The 16,377-nt window shown below is 37.3% G+C and overlaps 1 protein-coding gene, 1 long non-coding RNA gene and 2 pseudogenes across 2 annotated transcripts in view; 1 reads left to right on the top strand and 3 right to left on the bottom strand.

Annotated features, from left to right (window-relative positions):
* Nucleotides 1-1,169: 1,169 nt before the first annotated feature.
* On the bottom strand, nt 1,170-4,329 carry LOC122074338 (annotated as a pseudogene).
* Nucleotides 4,330-4,446: 117 nt separating this feature from the next.
* Nucleotides 4,447-5,070, bottom strand: LOC122074715. The gene is made up of 3 exons (XR_006139033.1): nt 4,791-5,070; nt 4,757-4,760; nt 4,447-4,561 (listed from the first exon to the last, which is right to left on the bottom strand). It is a non-coding gene; the product is annotated as an uncharacterized LOC122074715 (long non-coding RNA).
* Nucleotides 5,071-5,502: 432 nt separating this feature from the next.
* Nucleotides 5,503-9,546, top strand: LOC122072630 (annotated as a pseudogene).
* An 818-nt stretch (nt 9,547-10,364) lies between these two features.
* LOC122073410 (RNA-binding protein 38-like) overlaps nt 10,365-16,377 on the bottom strand; it is a 7,351-nt gene continuing 1,338 nt past the window's right edge. Inside the window, exons 4-6 of the mRNA XM_042637999.1 lie at nt 14,562-14,592; nt 13,083-13,371; nt 10,365-10,889 (exon numbers count right to left, since the gene is read on the bottom strand). Coding sequence (XP_042493933.1) covers nt 10,798-10,889; nt 13,083-13,371; nt 14,562-14,592 — 412 coding nt within the window. The 3' untranslated portion in view covers nt 10,365-10,797. The remainder of the gene's footprint in view (nt 10,890-13,082; nt 13,372-14,561; nt 14,593-16,377) is intronic.

Here is a 16,377-nt window from a genome sequence, read left to right as displayed (position 1 = left end):
TCAATAAATTATCCATTTAGCAAAAAAAAAAAGTGGTGCTGAAAATCAGTTTACCCTTTTCCCTAATTTGTATTTTTTTCTTTATGGGAGAACAGTAAGTTTGGGAGAATTTGATAAGGGAAGTGATGCTTATGAAGAGATTCAGATGAGTAACCAATTAGCACGCTCTCATGGGCGAGGGTGGGGTTCAGGGAAGTAAAGGGGGGTTCACATCCTTTGCAGTCATTGCACCGGTGCTATGAGCATCGGGTGATTGGGAGCACCTGAGCACACACCCCAGGGTGTTCTCAATTGTCCAGATCCTCTCTGCACCAATGCAGTAGAAGATTTTTATACAGGGAAGGGAAGGGGCGGGGCTATCGTGTTCACAAAAGGAGAAAAAAGGAAGATGAAGAAGAAGATAATAAAAAAACAAAAGCAAAAGAGTATAAAAGTAAAATAGTGGGTCCCACTTAATTGTAAATTAATAAAAATATAAAAAAATGAGGGATAAAATTGAAGAGGTGATCGGTTTTGCATCTTATATGTGTCGTTTGTCTACCGTTGCAGGAGAGTAGTTATTCTCCTGTGTCTAGGAGAGAATTCAGAGTCGAATGAATGGGTGGGATAGTTCTGGCTCCTAATATGCTCTACGTGCTAATATAATATCCAAAATTTCTAAATCCTTATCTAAGCATTCAAATAAAAAAAACACTCATCCATTAAACAACCAAAAAAATTAATCAAATATCCATTCCAAAACATACAAGTAATCAAAATCCATTCATAAAACTAATATATGAATCAAATACTTAAAGAAGAAATCTATATTCCCAACCATACAAATATACCTAATTTAATTGCTAAGGCTCCGTTTGGTTGCAATGAGAATTTAAAGGAAAGGGAAGTGAAGTTTTCATACTTCAATAAGAAATGTTTATAATCATTACCCCATAAGATAGTATAAACTACATAGTTTTTTTAACCATATTTAACAATGATATATTTTACATGTAATTTTTATTTTACATATTATATCAAAGGATTTTGGATGCAAAGTAAAGTGAAATTTTATAACTAAATATGGAATGATTTGAAGTTAATGTTAAAATTACATGGGCAATGATTACATATATTTCCTTTTAAGTATGAAAATTTCACTTCCCTTCACTTTTATTCCCCTTACAGTCAAACATAGCCTAATAGTGAATCAACATCACATTGGGATTCTTGGACAAAAACCACCGTGTAAAAAATCAGTTCCAATATCCAAACCTAAAGCCATCCCAATAAAATAAACTAATGGATGGAATGGTTTCGATTTTTACATGTCAGTTATCAAATTCAAAGCCATATTTTATTTTTTCTAATTAATCAAAATACATTAAAACAAAGAAAGGCAAATCAAAGACCCTAAAAGGCAAGCCAACCAGGGAACCCTAACCATAAACCCTAAAAGTAAATACCACAAAAACGGAATACATCAAAATCAAGGGGGTGGGGGTAAAACAATTTAAAGGAGGATACAACTAGAGTCATTGAGTCACCCACTTCCCAACATTATTAGAACAAATAGAGTTACTAACATCCCTTCTTTCTCTTGGAGCCAAGAGCTTTTCTTTTGGAAGCCTTAACATTAGGGGGAGCAGATGATTTTCCATTCGGATGAGAAGATTTTCCAATAGTGGGGACCGATGGTTCACCCACATCTCCACTTGAAAGAAGCATACGAACCCTTCGTTTTTTATAGGTTTGTATTTCAATATTTGCTCCATTTAGCCCTTCACATTCATTGTCATCAACCCTTTCTTCACCTTCATTGACTTTTTCTTGCCCTTTGACTCCATTTTTCACATTCTTCATATGGATGAAATCAATCAGACCACTGAGGTTGACCCCCACATCATCGCTTTTCATTAGTTCCTCTGCCACTTCTGCCGGAGTCACCTGCACTTCCTCAATCAATTGTTCAATCAACTTAAAGGGAGGATGGTCATGGATCTGAAGGTATCTGAAAGAGAGGAACCTGAAATCACATGGTGTACAATAGGACATATGAATGTGCATGTCCATACGGCCGGGTCGCAATAAAGCCGGGTCAAGTTGGTCCTTATAATTTGTTGTGACCACTATGATCCGCTCATCTCCACAACTTGACCACAGACCATTGATGCAATTGAGAAGTCCAGAGGGTGTCAAACTCTATTTGAACAAAGCAAATATAGGGATGCTTTAGTCACTCAAATCAAATCTCAACAAGCACTCATAACACTACTAAAAACAAGCCCAATATGTGGGGACTATGGGAGGGTATGTACAAGAATCGAGTATAAAATTTCACCTAATTTTTTCATGTCCCACGAATCAATATGTGTTATGTTACCTGAGTTCGGATCAGGTCCTTGTATGAAAACGGTCTTGTATGGGTCTGTGATGATCGCATGGACTCCATTGCCTCTCTCTCTTAATTGCATTGTTCCATGGACTTTCGTGGAATCCACTTGTTCATCACATGCCAATGTGAGAACGCTATGAGGACCTGATTTGGTTCTGTTCTCATGTTACCTAAAGAACTTTTTGCCTCTTAAGATGTTGATTGATTTTTAATAATTTCTTAATTAGTTTTCCAGCACATTAACGACAATTGGTTGATGTACCCTTGTTGCTGGTAGGTTGCAAGGTCCCATGAGGTCATGTAAAAACCTTCAATTTTTTTTTCCCAACTCATTGGGAGGAAGGTGGGGGAGAGTAGATCAAGTCCTTGTATGAGAACCATTGTCGTACAGGACTAATCTACACCAATAGAATCTACCCAAGGAAAAATCATGTGATGGATTCCATCTGCGTAAATCAAATTGTATGAGAATGACTCTTGTATGAGAACCTGATCCACACTCGAAGGTGGGGGGTGACCGAGGTGGGTTAATAAATAATTTCTGTATCAAAAATAAAATAACCTCAACTAAAAGTCAAGTTAGTAAAGTAGCCCCAAGAGCTAAGGGATAAAAATCCTCTATTTTTCCCATCCCTGTTTTTCCTAGTTTTGCTACCTGCAGAACACGACACGTGGACAACTTTGAGACCAACAGTCAAGGTTGGGTGATGATTATTACATCCGGTGTGTTGGTCTTAAAGTTGTCCACATGTCGTGTTCTGCAGGTAGCAAAACAAAGAAAAACAAGGATGAGAAAAACAGAGGATTTTTTTTTTCAGAGCTAAGAGAACTGTCTTGGTCCTCCAATAATATTGGTAAGATAAAATAACCTCAACTAAAAGTCAATTTAGTAAAGTAGCCCCAAGAGCTAAGTGAACTGACCTGGTCCTCCAATAATAAACCTCCTTTATTTCTACGAGTCTCCATGTCAATACTACAATCGATATCCTCGATCACAAGTATCGATCGATTTGTAGTGGAAATCAGTAACTCCCTGAGCTCTGAGTTTGTTAAAACACTTGCGAGATCTAAATCATAGATGTCATAATTGAGGTAATTGGCCATGGCAGCAATCAAGCTGGACTTCCCTGTCCCTGGAGGACCATATAATAGATACCCTCGTTTCCAAGCCTTCCCAACTCTTCTATAAAACTTCCTTCTCTTTACAAACCTATACAAATCCTGGCTCACAGCCGTCTTTAGCCTTGCGTCCATTGCCAACTTATGGAACGTCGCGGGATGTTCAAGGTTGATGGATCTCCATGGGCCACTGCCTCTCTGATCACCATGTAAACGGCTAGGAGTATAGAGTTTCAAAACCTTGTTCTTTTCTCTCAAAGACTCTGATTCTTCCATAACGTGAGGTAAGTAAGAATCCAACACCTTTGTGTTTCTTGTCAAAAATCAGCTCGAACCATTTCTTCTCCTCAGCCATGGGCTTCTCTTCCTTATAAATAGAGAAGCTTCCACTTGAGTTGAATCCCGTGGAAGATATCGTTGATCTTTTCATTATTCTCAAAGTCTAGCAACAACTTCTTGTCTCTCGGAGTTTTGCCTGCTCTGATTCTGTGCATGGAGGAAGCAGAGTTGGTGGTGAGCTTTGAGCGTAGGTACGTCTCGGAGTCATCGAACATTTGGTTGCGGTAGAGACCAGTCCTTTCATCGACAACAATGGTGAGCTGCCGAGGGGAGAACAGACGGACAAAGATATATTCCAAGCGGGAGGTAACGTAGTCTGCAAAATGGGGTATGAGGGACACGACTTGGTTTGCCATTGTGAGGATGTGCTCGTAGTATTTTGAGTGAGTGAAGAGGGCTTATTGTGGAGATTTATAGAGAGATAAAGAGAGAGAGCACTAACTAGGGTGCTTCCCTCTCTTTCTTTTTCTTCGGATTCAGTTCTCCCTATCTTCTTTCTTTGTTTCTTTGTTCCTGCTAGAATCTTCTCTGTACTTACCCTAGTCCTTCGCAGCTACGCCTATCTAACCTGACCGGACCCTTCCTTCTGTTTCCCTCTGAATTTCCATTTTTTGTCTGTAAGCCATATTAATTCACTGTTCCCTCGTATTATTGTTCACCACCATCAAATCAAATCTCTTTCTAAGAGGCTGAAAAAACTTCCTTCTTCCTTCTGTGTGGATGTTTTCTCTTCTCCCCTTAACAAAAAAAAAAAAAGGTGCTCTCTTTTCCTCAAGTGCGTGCCCTTCCTGGAAAGGCTGGAATGTCCTTCCTTGTGTGTGTCTAGACGTTCGCAGTGATATTATTGTTTTTTTTTCTGATACTCCCCTACTTTTGGACTTTTGCATCTCTTTCTCCCCTCCTCCTGTTAAATACCCAGATCACCCTCCTTTTCACTTGAACCTTGGTTGATCTTCACTGGGAACTAACTAGGTTTCTTCCCTCTCTTTCTTTTCCTTCGGATTCATTTCCCCCAATCTTCTTCTTTGTTCCTGCTAGAATCTTCTCTGCACTTCCCCTCAGTCCTTCGCAGCTACGCCTACCTAACCTGACTTGACCTGACCCGAACCTTTCTTTTGTTTCCCTCTGAATTTCCATTTTATCAAATCAAAATCTCTTTCTGAGAGACTGAAACTTCATTCTTCTTTGTGTGTGGAGTGATGTTCTCTTTCTTTTCCTTCATAATTATTATTATTATTATTATTATTATTATTATTATTATTTCTTCATTTTCTCTCTACTTCTTCTCCTTCTTCTTACAGAAGCGAAGGCAGCCCCCCTATCAGGACAGTTAGCATCCCACTCGAACTCAACCTCTAGAGTCATGCTCACACTCAACAACCTCTCTTACATTATAGGCATTTTCAGTGAGCACAAACTCTAGAGACTACTTGTAGTCCAAGACTATCTCATGAGACAGCAGAGTTGGAATAGGACTCTCACATGTGATAATAGACTTTCTGTCCATTACTCACATATGTTAACAGAGTCCTACCCCATTAATATTAGAGTTTGAGTCTTCCACATGTGATCATAGAGTTTGTCTATAACTCAATAACTGTAATCTCTATATAAGAGCACCATTGTACACTCATTAAAGTGAATGCCAATATACAATTTCAACACACATCACCTTCGTCAACATTGAATTCAATCACAAACGCCTACTCAACTCAAGAGCCCCTGATTCTCTCAAGGGCTTACCTGACTTCCAATTCCATACTATCCTGGATGGTCTCCCACCTTCTGGTATAGATGCCAACCAAGATGTCCCAGCCCTCTGTCAGTCTACAAGCACCAATTGCTTAGATCCTTTCCGCAAGCTTCTCTCCAAACTCAACACCACAGCCAACATCCCTCTAGTGACTTGCATAGTCTCTGATGGTATCATGAGCTTCACCCTTCAAGCTGCGCAGGATATTGGAGTCCCTGAAATATTGTTCTATCCCTCGAGCGCATGTGGCTTCTTGGCCCTCATGCACTATCCCCATCTCATGGAAAGAGGCCTTACACCACTCAAAGATAGCAAATATTATGAGATAACAATCAAATTATTCAAATTTCTTGGACGTGAACCTGATATGGACTGCACTCTATATTCTATAATATCATAATCATCTATATGTTAACTATCATGTGTACTGTAACAGATGTGAGCTACTTGGAAAATGGGTATTTAGATACCCCCATTGATTGGATCCCTGGAATGAAAGACATCCGTTTGAGAGATATCCCTACCTTCATTCGAACCACAGATCCAAACGATATCTTGTTCAACTTTTTCAAGGGAGAAGCGGCTAGAGCTCATAAAGCTGCGGCTCTCATTTTAAATACTTTCGATTCCCTGGAGCAGGAAGTTTTGAATGCTCTCACTGTAATGTTGCCTCGCGTTTACAGCATTGGTCCCCTCCAGCTTCTGCTGAACCAGATTCAAGATGACGGTTTGGATTCGATCGGGTATAATTTGTGGAGAGAAGAACCGGAGTGTCTTGATTGGCTCAATACCAAAGAACCCGGTTCTGTTGTTTACGTGAACTTTGGGAGCCTCACGGTAATGACGCCTCAGCAAATAGTGGAGCTCGCATGGGGTCTCGCTAATAGCGAGCAGAACTTTTTGTGGATCATAAGACCTGGTCTGGTGGCGGGAGACTCGGCCGTGAACCAAAGAGAGAGGCATTCTGGCGAGTTGGTGTCCACAGGAGGAAGTGCTCAACCACCCAGCCGTGGGTTGTTTCTTGACCCACAGTGGTTGGAACTCCACACTTGAGAGCATATGCGGAAAGGGATGACGTTGAGAGAAATGTGAGTGAAATGATGGTGGGAGAAAGGGGAAAGGAGATGAAGATGAAAGCAATGGAATGGAAGAAGAGAACAGAGGAGGCCATTGCTCCTAGTGGGTCCTCCAACGTCCATTTTGATGAGATTGTAAATCAAGTGCTTCTTGCCACCCTCAACTAATTAAACAGGAATCTAGATCAGGTCCATGTATGAGATTGTATATGTTTTTGATTCGTGAATTTAAAATCTATTTTTTCTCTCTTTATTTAATAAATTTAAATGAAAGAACTTTGAACAATCCATTACTCTTCTGAAAGAACTTTTAACATATCCAAATAGCATAAGCTTCTCAATTACCCTGAGTCCACCGCCTATGTTAGTCTTTTCCATACACCACACGCAATTCTTGAAATTCCACAGAACCATTCTCCTAATCAAATGAGTCGGCTAAGCTTTGGTTGTTTTCAACTCTTTTTCGATAGTTTTCAATGGAAGACTTGAGGTATTGATTACATATTGCTTTTTACCAAAGAGGAATTACAAAGTTTTAGAATCTTCTTCAAAGGGTAATGGCGTCTCATCTTTTAGAAGCACCTTTTTCCTAAAAAAGAAATACATTATAGGGATTTTGATTGCATGTATGACGTGAAGAGGGATGACGTTGACAGGAATGTGAGGGAAATGATGAAAGCAATGGAATGGAAGAAGAAAGCAGAGGAGGCCATTGCTCCTGGTGGGTCCTCCAACGTCCATTTTGACGGCATGGTAGACCAGGTGCTTCTCGCCACCCCCAAATTCACTTGAAGCTTTGTCCTCCCCTATCCATTTTTTGAATACGTATCTTAAGGATGATGTAGTAACTCTTAGGTTGTCGCTAATTTCGTTTGTATCCTGCCTTTGGCCGTCTTTTTTTCCATTAATATAATTTTTATTCATCCAAAAATAACTATATAAGGAGCTTACACAAATTAATGACTTTCTAGATATCTAGTGATCCTTCTGTCGTTCTCTAGGCTTAGTTCCAATTTGGATTCTTTTAGGGAAGAAAATAGGTCTATTACAAATCGATGATAAGGAGATTACCTTAGCTTACGGGTGGAGGTAGCTTAGCTGACTGAAGAGGTAAGATTCTAATCGAAGAACTGATTATAAGGATATTTCCACTCTGGGCTGAGTTCTGATTTAGGCATTGAAGCCTCCTTCCTGAAGCTCCCTCTGGACCAGTTTGTAATATGTGTTATGCATGTCTTTGTTTGGAGGAAGAATCTTGCACTAACAGGTTATACCCATGAGATAAATTTCTTATATGTGGAACATCCGTTCTATGGTGGCTTCTCTATTGCTATCCAAGATCGGAGTTGGGCTTTCATCCAAGTGATTAAATATTATATTAAATAAGTTTTAGAAATAAGATAAGAAGCGATAAAAGGAGGTATAAATTTCTAAATACACCTATAGTAATAGTAGTGTTATTCAGACACTCCCATTTAAAAGAAAAAAAATAGTATAAGTAAATTCAGGATCAAACTCTACCTCTCCCCCCACCCCCACCTCCAAAAAAAAAGGAACAAAAAAATAGGTTATTAGACATTTTTCTATTCGTTGTATTAGCCAAACATGGTAGCCTTAATCATCTCAGGTATTTTGGATCCCCCAATCAACTCTAATATGGGATCTAGGATCCATTATATATAGATGTATATTTTCTAGCCTTATTTATTGTCTTTTTCTTTCTTTTTTTGGGTTCAACTTTATTCTTATTGTATAAATCCACAATTTGTGTTAAATACAATGGCCATGTATGATTCACACATCAATAGATATACAAGAGATAGTCTTCACTCCAAAACTATCATATTTAGACAATGGTTTTAGGAATTAGTATTGGATCAGTTAATCTATATCGGTATCGATACCCGATCTCCCAATTTGAAAGGATTTTTATTTATGAAAAATAGTGTTTTAATCTAAAATACGTACCAATGCAGTATGATATGTCCGATACATATTGATATCAGTATAGGTATCAGCAGCGACCAATATCATGACCAATGCCGTGAACTAAATCTATGATTTAGGTAACTAAATGTCTTGTGAAATAGTTTTTATTATGAGGTTTGAGTCCCCCTTGTCGCAATTTTATAAAATCCATAAGATATTGTTTTCTTGTCATTTGTAGATGAAAGTTGCTTCAGAAATGGATACCTTGACACTCCAATCGACTGGATACCAGGAATGGAAGGAATCCGTCTAAGGGATATACCAACTTTCATGAGGACAACAGATCCAGATGACCTCTTGCTCAATGACAGCATCAGAAAAACACACAACACTTTAAAGGCCAAGGGTCTCATACTAAACACATCTGATGATTTAGAACATGAGGTCCTTGAAATCATCAGATCCAAGTTTACTCAGGTCTACACAATAGGTCCTATGCAATTGCTCCATCATCAGATAACTGAAAACAATCTCAAGTCTGCAAATTTGTGGAAAGAAGATATGGGTTGTCTTGAATGGCTGGACAAGAGGGTACCCAACTCTGTTGTTTATGTTAATTTTGGGAGCATCACAGTAATTACAGAACAACAACTTATAGAGTTTGCTTGGGGACTTGCTAGTAGCAAACATCCTTTCTTATGGGTCATTCGTCCGGATCTAGTGAGAAGAGGAGACTAGAGGAAGAGGTACGCTTGCAGGGTGGTGTCCACAAGAGCAAGTTCTCGAACACCCTTCAATTGGAGGGTTTCTAACACATTGTGGGTGAAATTCTACCATATAGAGCCTTTCCGAGAGAGTGCCCTATGATATGTTGGCCATTCTTTTCAGAGCAACAAACAAATTGTCGCTATGCATGTACTAAATGGGGTGTTGGAATGGAAATTGAAGGAGATTTGAAGAGAGATACAGTAGACACACTGGTTAGGGAGTTTTCCCTTCTCCCCTTTTAGAGGAGTCTGGATCAGGTACTTGTATGAGAATCAATTTTCGTACAATGTTTGATCCACACTTAGATTCCATTTAATCTCTCTCCTCTTTTAAAAGACAAATAAAATGAGTGGTTAGTTGATTATTTCATCCTCTTCTCTGAACGTGCTACAACCCAAAACTAAATATAGATTTAGGAATTAAATTCATGGTTGTACTCTATTACCTCTAAATATGGCACATTACAAAAAAGGACTAGAAATAGTTAATTTTTGTTCCTCTCTCTCTCTCTCTCTCTCTCACCAATTTTTTTTTAGATTGTAGCGATTTAGGAAACTTGGGAATTTTTCGTTTATAGAAAAACCTCATGAATCTAGTACATTGATATATATATATATATATATATTCAGTAAGACTCAACAGTTTGTACATTAAAATTCAGAATTTTATTGCAACAATAAGAATCTCTTGGGTTTGGGGATCAATTATAAACAATTTTATAAGAATTTTATCTTTAACCAATTTTTTTTTTTTTTTTTCATTCAAGATTCTCAATCGATACAGATTTATGCACACAACATTACTTAGAATACATAATGTGACAAGTTTATGAATAGAATGTCCAACTCTACCTCTAGTTAGCTGCGAACAGTTTAATGTATAAAAATTAGGGCAACCATACACCAAAAAATATATTACTACAATTTAATCATTATTTAAATTAAATAAATTTGATTTATAGACACAAAAATCCAACGCCAAACAGTTAAAAATTTTAAGTCTAAAATGTTAAAAATATTTTAGATAGTCTATTTCATTTAAGTATTAGAAGAGAAGATTCCAATCCAATGGCTCTTGAACTGAGTTATTACACGATTCCCAGGTTCATCAACCCAATTCCCGATGTATAACCATTTATGGTGAAAAAATATATATCCTTTATTGAGGGTTCCTCTCAGGGCTGATGGTTGATGAACAAATCGACCCAAAGAAAATAACCATTAACTGGGAAAATGAAATGGAAAAATAGCTTAGTGGGGTTTGAGATTAATTAGTGCCCATCCCTAGTTGCTAGGGATCTCAGTAATTTTTGCTCGGCACCAAAAGCTGAAGCTCTCCTTGTTGGGCACTGGAAAAAAATTACTGCGTAAATTGAACTGCAGAAGAGAAATAATTGAAGGTAAAACCCCGACCAGGCCATTGATCCTCTCTCTCCCTCATCATGAACTCTTCTCTGGTGCTTCTTCGACCTCTGAGCTCGCCGGTCCAACTCCAGCTGCTGCCGAGCTTTGTTGTTGGGTTGTCTGGGAATCTGACACCGCCATGGTACGTTCATAAATAAACAAGGTGAGTAGGTTTTTCTATTTTTTCTCCAACAAAGAAAACTCATATATCAATCAATAAGACTAGGAGGAAACAAAATTCCAATGCTTAGGAGTTTATGTGGGTAAGCTTCTTGGGCTTAAGCTTTTAGGAAAGGACGTATCCAGTGCAGTGCACGAGGTTTCCGTCTCTGTAAAGTCTAAAGAGAGGGCCATAATATTAGTAATCTAAATTCGTTTTAGAGGGAGGCTGTTTCCCAATTTAAACTTACAATCGCCAGGTTGAATGGTGCAAGATTTGCAACCTTATCATTGCACCGGGGTCCTCCCTTGCTTGGGCTTCTGGTTCTAAGGTTATAGGAATTAATTTCTACAAAGTGAAAATATGGATTCAACAGGAATGGTTGGTTTATAGAATCTTTTCCACCTCTTGAGCATCAGAAACCCAAAAGCTTGATCGGAAGCTGATTTTAAAACGCTAAAGGTTTACCCAATATATATATATATATATATATTGAATAGAATACCCAAATATAACCTATGTAACATGATGACTTCTCATGTTCTTATATCCAAACTTCATTTTGAAGGCCTAAAAAATTAATTAATTAATTAATTAATTAATTAATTAATTATGGCTTTTAACCTTGAAACTCAATTTGCCAAAGCCAAGATCCTCTTCCAAGCAGGGTTTTAGGGATACCGATCCAGATTGACCCGTATCAGCCTGGATCGATCGTTTTTATCCTTAGTTTTCATTAAAAATTAATTTTTTTTTGCAATTTTACCTTTAATCCAATTCCAATCCTGGGCAAGAATCGGTATCGGCCCAGCCTCGTGATATCAATCCGAGTCAAATGATCCGACACCGATAATTCATTCAATGCTTCCCAAACTTTGACTTACAAATGGTCAGGATTCCACCAAAAATAAACTACGTATTGTCAGGGGCACGCTATGTAAGTGAAAACACCCCTCATGTCAGGACGATCGAATTATTAAATGGGCCAGCCCAATGGGCCGGGCTGGGCCAGGAATCACTTGCTATAAACATGAGAAACGCGCCAATTATGGGCACCAGCCAGGGTAGAATAAGAAAAAGAACAGGACCCAACTCATGGACTATTAGGCATGTGGGTCGGATCTTTGTGGGTCCATGTGAACACATCTGAAGGGTACTTCTGTAACGGAGAAAGGATGGTTGGGTGGCCAACAGGCAACAGCATCAACCATGTTGATGCTTTCCAAGTTTTCATGCCAGGCGAAATAGGACAATCTGGGTAGTCGCACCTTATTCTTGGACTTCTCTAACATCTTCTATGTTTGTAAATACAAAACTCTTAGGTATTATCAGTATATATTTAAAAATATGAGTATTAAAAAATAGGTTTTTTCTCAAAGAAATTCCTGTTCAATGATTTTTTATTTGAAACAAATTGGATTAATAAAAAAAATGGTTTTCTTTCCTGTCATTATGGCTAAAGAATATCACATTTCATTATTTGTCACATGAAAGTACATGAGTTAGTCTATATAAGAAAAGGTAAACATCTCATTTGTACAATTTTAGTTTAAAATGAGTAGAGGTAGTAGCTAAAATTACAAAAAATGTCATTTTTATATTTAATATTCATCTCCATTTAATAACATTTTGATAATTTTACTAAGATTTTAAATCAGGGTTTGAGCAACTTTCTTCGTTTACTTTGGACTAAATTTGGCCATTGAGATATATATGGGATCCTCTATCATGCATATGGACTAACTCACATATTGTCAAGTGACAAATAGTGAAACATTATACTTAATCAGGCATAGTGACACCTAAAAAGACCCAAATTTTTTTGAGTGAGAAAAGGACCTAACCATAACTTAATTTGAAGGGAAATAAAATCTTATAGCTCCTAAGAAAATATTAATTGCACATATGCATGCACAAACTTCCACTTGATCACCCCATGTAATGGTCCACATAAGGGTAATCAAAGTGTGAGAATACCTGCACTTAACATGGTTATTCTCAAAACCCTAGCTAGTTTCCTTTGTCTTTCTTTTGGAAGAGGTAGTAGTCATTCTAATGGTTATTCTCAAAATCCTAACACATACGCACAATCACAAACATTTATATATATAAAGAGAGAGAGAGAGAGAGAGAGAGAGAGAGAGAGAGAGAGATAGATTACCAGTAGACAAGGAAAGAGGAGACCTAGAGGTGGAAGCTTGTAGAGGAAAAGTGGTGAAGGACTCCTCCCCATGTGTAGTGGTGGTGGTGGAGGAGGTGGGAAGGGTAATATAGGAAGATCCGAGCATACGTTGTGGCTGAGAAGCAGAAAAAGTTAGCCTGGGTGCAGGTGCTGCTGCTGGCATTGCATAGCCATAGTAATAAGAGGATCCCCCAATCCCGATGCCTGATGTCGAGGTCCCGTACATCTGTTGGTAGTACTGCCCTTGCAGATGTGGGCTATACATCGCCTGCCAAATAGGCCCATAACACAAAGCAACCAGTCAGAAACTCATAATTTTTCCTTAAATTTCCCTTTTTAATGTTAATTATAAATTATAACAATAGAGAATGTAGGTGAGGGATTAATTAATTAATTAAGCTGTAGACCTGTAACATGGAAAGGATTAGGAAGGTCTTGAAAACACATTGAGGATGAGACCAATTATTTTTGGGTCATGCTTCTTTAACCATGGTTGGTAACATTAAGGTTGCAACCATATTGGTATCATACAAGAATTGCCCCCTTTGTACGTTAGGGAGAGATTATTTATATCCTGTAGGAGCATAAATTTGTTAGAAAAAAGAACGTTACTCTACTGGCTTAGGCGTACGTTAGTTCATAGGAGTATTTTCAACGCATGATAGGGTGGGGGTAGCATGGTCTCTGCACGTCCTATGCATGCAGAGAAAGCAAGCGGATAGTGTTTTTCCCTTATATGACCAATATAAGATGGTGATAACATAATGTAATCATGCTTAGTTACATTGAGAATATCCTTTATTTTTAGAGCAAGGGATCTACAAGTTACTTGCATGTAATGGTAACTTCCACACCAAGACAATGAACACACAAAACGGAGTAGGGTGTATCAACCGATCAAACTCGGTTGGTTTCTATTAGGCCTAGTTGGACCCCACCTATTTAAGGTAATGCACCATTTAGCATACCATTTACCTTATCATACCTCATTGGCAAGTTATGGACACATTTATATTTAGTCAGCTTGTTATCGTGCCATAATCATACTATAAACAACCTATAAATAAGATAATCAAGCCATAAACTGGTGGATCAATAAATGAATCAACTAATCAGGCTATGAACATTTAGTTATGGTCCTGATTTAGCATCTATGGGATACTGATGAAGACTCATTTAGACCAAATATTAATCAAGATAAGCCTAATATTGGATTATTTATTAAATGGTCTGTTTGGTTTTGAGCTTTAACCGGTTGAACCTATTAGTGTGGGTCATCATTTGACACTTCTTAAGAAGGATTTGTCTCACGATTTTTATAAAAAGACCCACATAATTAAGAAAGAAAAAAAATATAATGAAAAGAGGGTGAAAAAACAAAGACACATTTTTCACTGTTTTTTATTCAAATAATGAAATAATAATTAATATCATACAGGGAAAAAATGGGATACTTACTTGGGTGTATCCAGGAGAATAGGTGGTGTACGGTGTACCTGCAAAGTAAATATCAGTGGAACTGCATGAGAGAGACAGATAGAATTTTTTTTCTTTTTTTTCCTTCTCATCACTTCATGATTGAAGCCATAATTTTTTTTCTTTCTTTCTTTTAAGGGATAATGGGCTTCCATGACCATGACCTACCCATCGTGCGTTCCATGCATAGTTAGCAAATTCGGATTCAAGAATTATTTGGAATAATTCGATTGATTAATTTAAGGATTCGGTCAAAAAAGCAGTCAAAAAAGTTATTGGGTTTTTTTTTTTAATTGTTTCTTATTATTATTATTATTATTATTTTAAAAATAATGTTTAAGTGGACCGAATAATTCGGTTTAATTCGGATTCGGTCCGAATCATTCGCGTTTTATATTCACGTTTGAAAAAAGCACGAATTTTAAAGAATTTTATTTTTAATTCGAATTCGGTCCGAATTTTTGATAAAATTTAGAAAAATTCACGAATTATTCGGCCGAATTGATAACACTGGTTCCATGGTCTATACTTAAATGGAAGAACATGAAAACTGGGAAATGGTACGTGGAACCAGCCTTGGACAGGTTGGCTTCGGGGGTTTTATGATTATGAATTAGTGGCTCTTAATAGAGTATTGCGTGGACGGTGGCCCACCACTTGACTCTTGTACCTCCTTCAGATGCAACAACACAAAAATGTCTTGTCTCAGTCACCCAGTTATTAGTTTGTTTGTTTGTTTTTTTTTTTTTTTTATATAAGTAATTTGTATGTCTCTTTCTCCTTAAACTTAGATATTTATCAAAAATAAATAAAACCTTAGGCATTAATTAGTACCATATTTTTGAGGCTACACACCAAATAAAAATGCTTAGCCCTACATTTTTTTTTTTTCCAGAAACAAGACTATTCATCGAAGCGAGTCAAGTTTATAGTTGTTGAATTATACGATTTCGACTATGGAGTAGAATTTGACTAAAATATCCTTCTTGTATAGGAAGAAAAAATGTCGAGGAATGTATTTCATAGGAAATGCCTCTTAAGATGGCTACATTTTATCAAAAATATAAAAGATTGCTATGTTTGGAAGGTTAGAAAAGAAATAAATAAATCTGAAATAAGAAAAAAGAAAAACACATTACATTTGTCTTATGCCTTGCTCCAAATATTGCCTTGATTCTATGTGGAACCAAGTATTTGTCCAGATATTACCCTCGCTAAGCCTTTTCTTTTCTTTTTTTTTTAATATGTATTTGACAAAGAAATTTTTATACGAATCTAAAAAAGACTAAAACTAATTACTTTGTTTCTAAATCTTATATATTATTAGGTCGGGGGATTTGCAAACAGCTACTTGAGATAGAATCTCTCGAGCAAAACGATTCAATTGAAAGATTGGTGCTTCATTGTTCATACAATAGGGGAGATAATAGGAAAAGAAAATGTGAGGAAAATAATAAAATAAATTATGAAAGGTCAGCCGCTTGGAGAGCATTGTCCCTATTAGTTTGCACCTATGAATGCTAACCATTATATATCGCATCTATCCAATTTTTAAGTGCTTAAGTTTTATTTATGCCTCATTCTTTGGCATTCCCCCAATCTAACATCCCAATAGGATTTTATAAAACAGAAAAGGGAGAGGATTTCCCACAGTGCTAGCATAGGGAGAATCTCCCATGCCACATCAATGTCGGTATCAAGAATGGAATCATTCATATGAAATCACATGGTAAGGGAGGAGAGAGAAAAAAAAATCAATCGTGAGTGAACTTTTTTTTTTTTTTTGGGGGGGGGGGGG

Source organism: Macadamia integrifolia, chromosome 3 (assembly GCF_013358625.1).
Source record: "Macadamia integrifolia cultivar HAES 741 chromosome 3, SCU_Mint_v3, whole genome shotgun sequence".
Lineage (NCBI taxonomy): Eukaryota > Viridiplantae > Streptophyta > Magnoliopsida > Proteales > Proteaceae > Macadamia > Macadamia integrifolia.
Note: the sequence above shows the minus strand (reverse complement) of the source record. Positions and strands in the feature narration are given on the sequence as shown.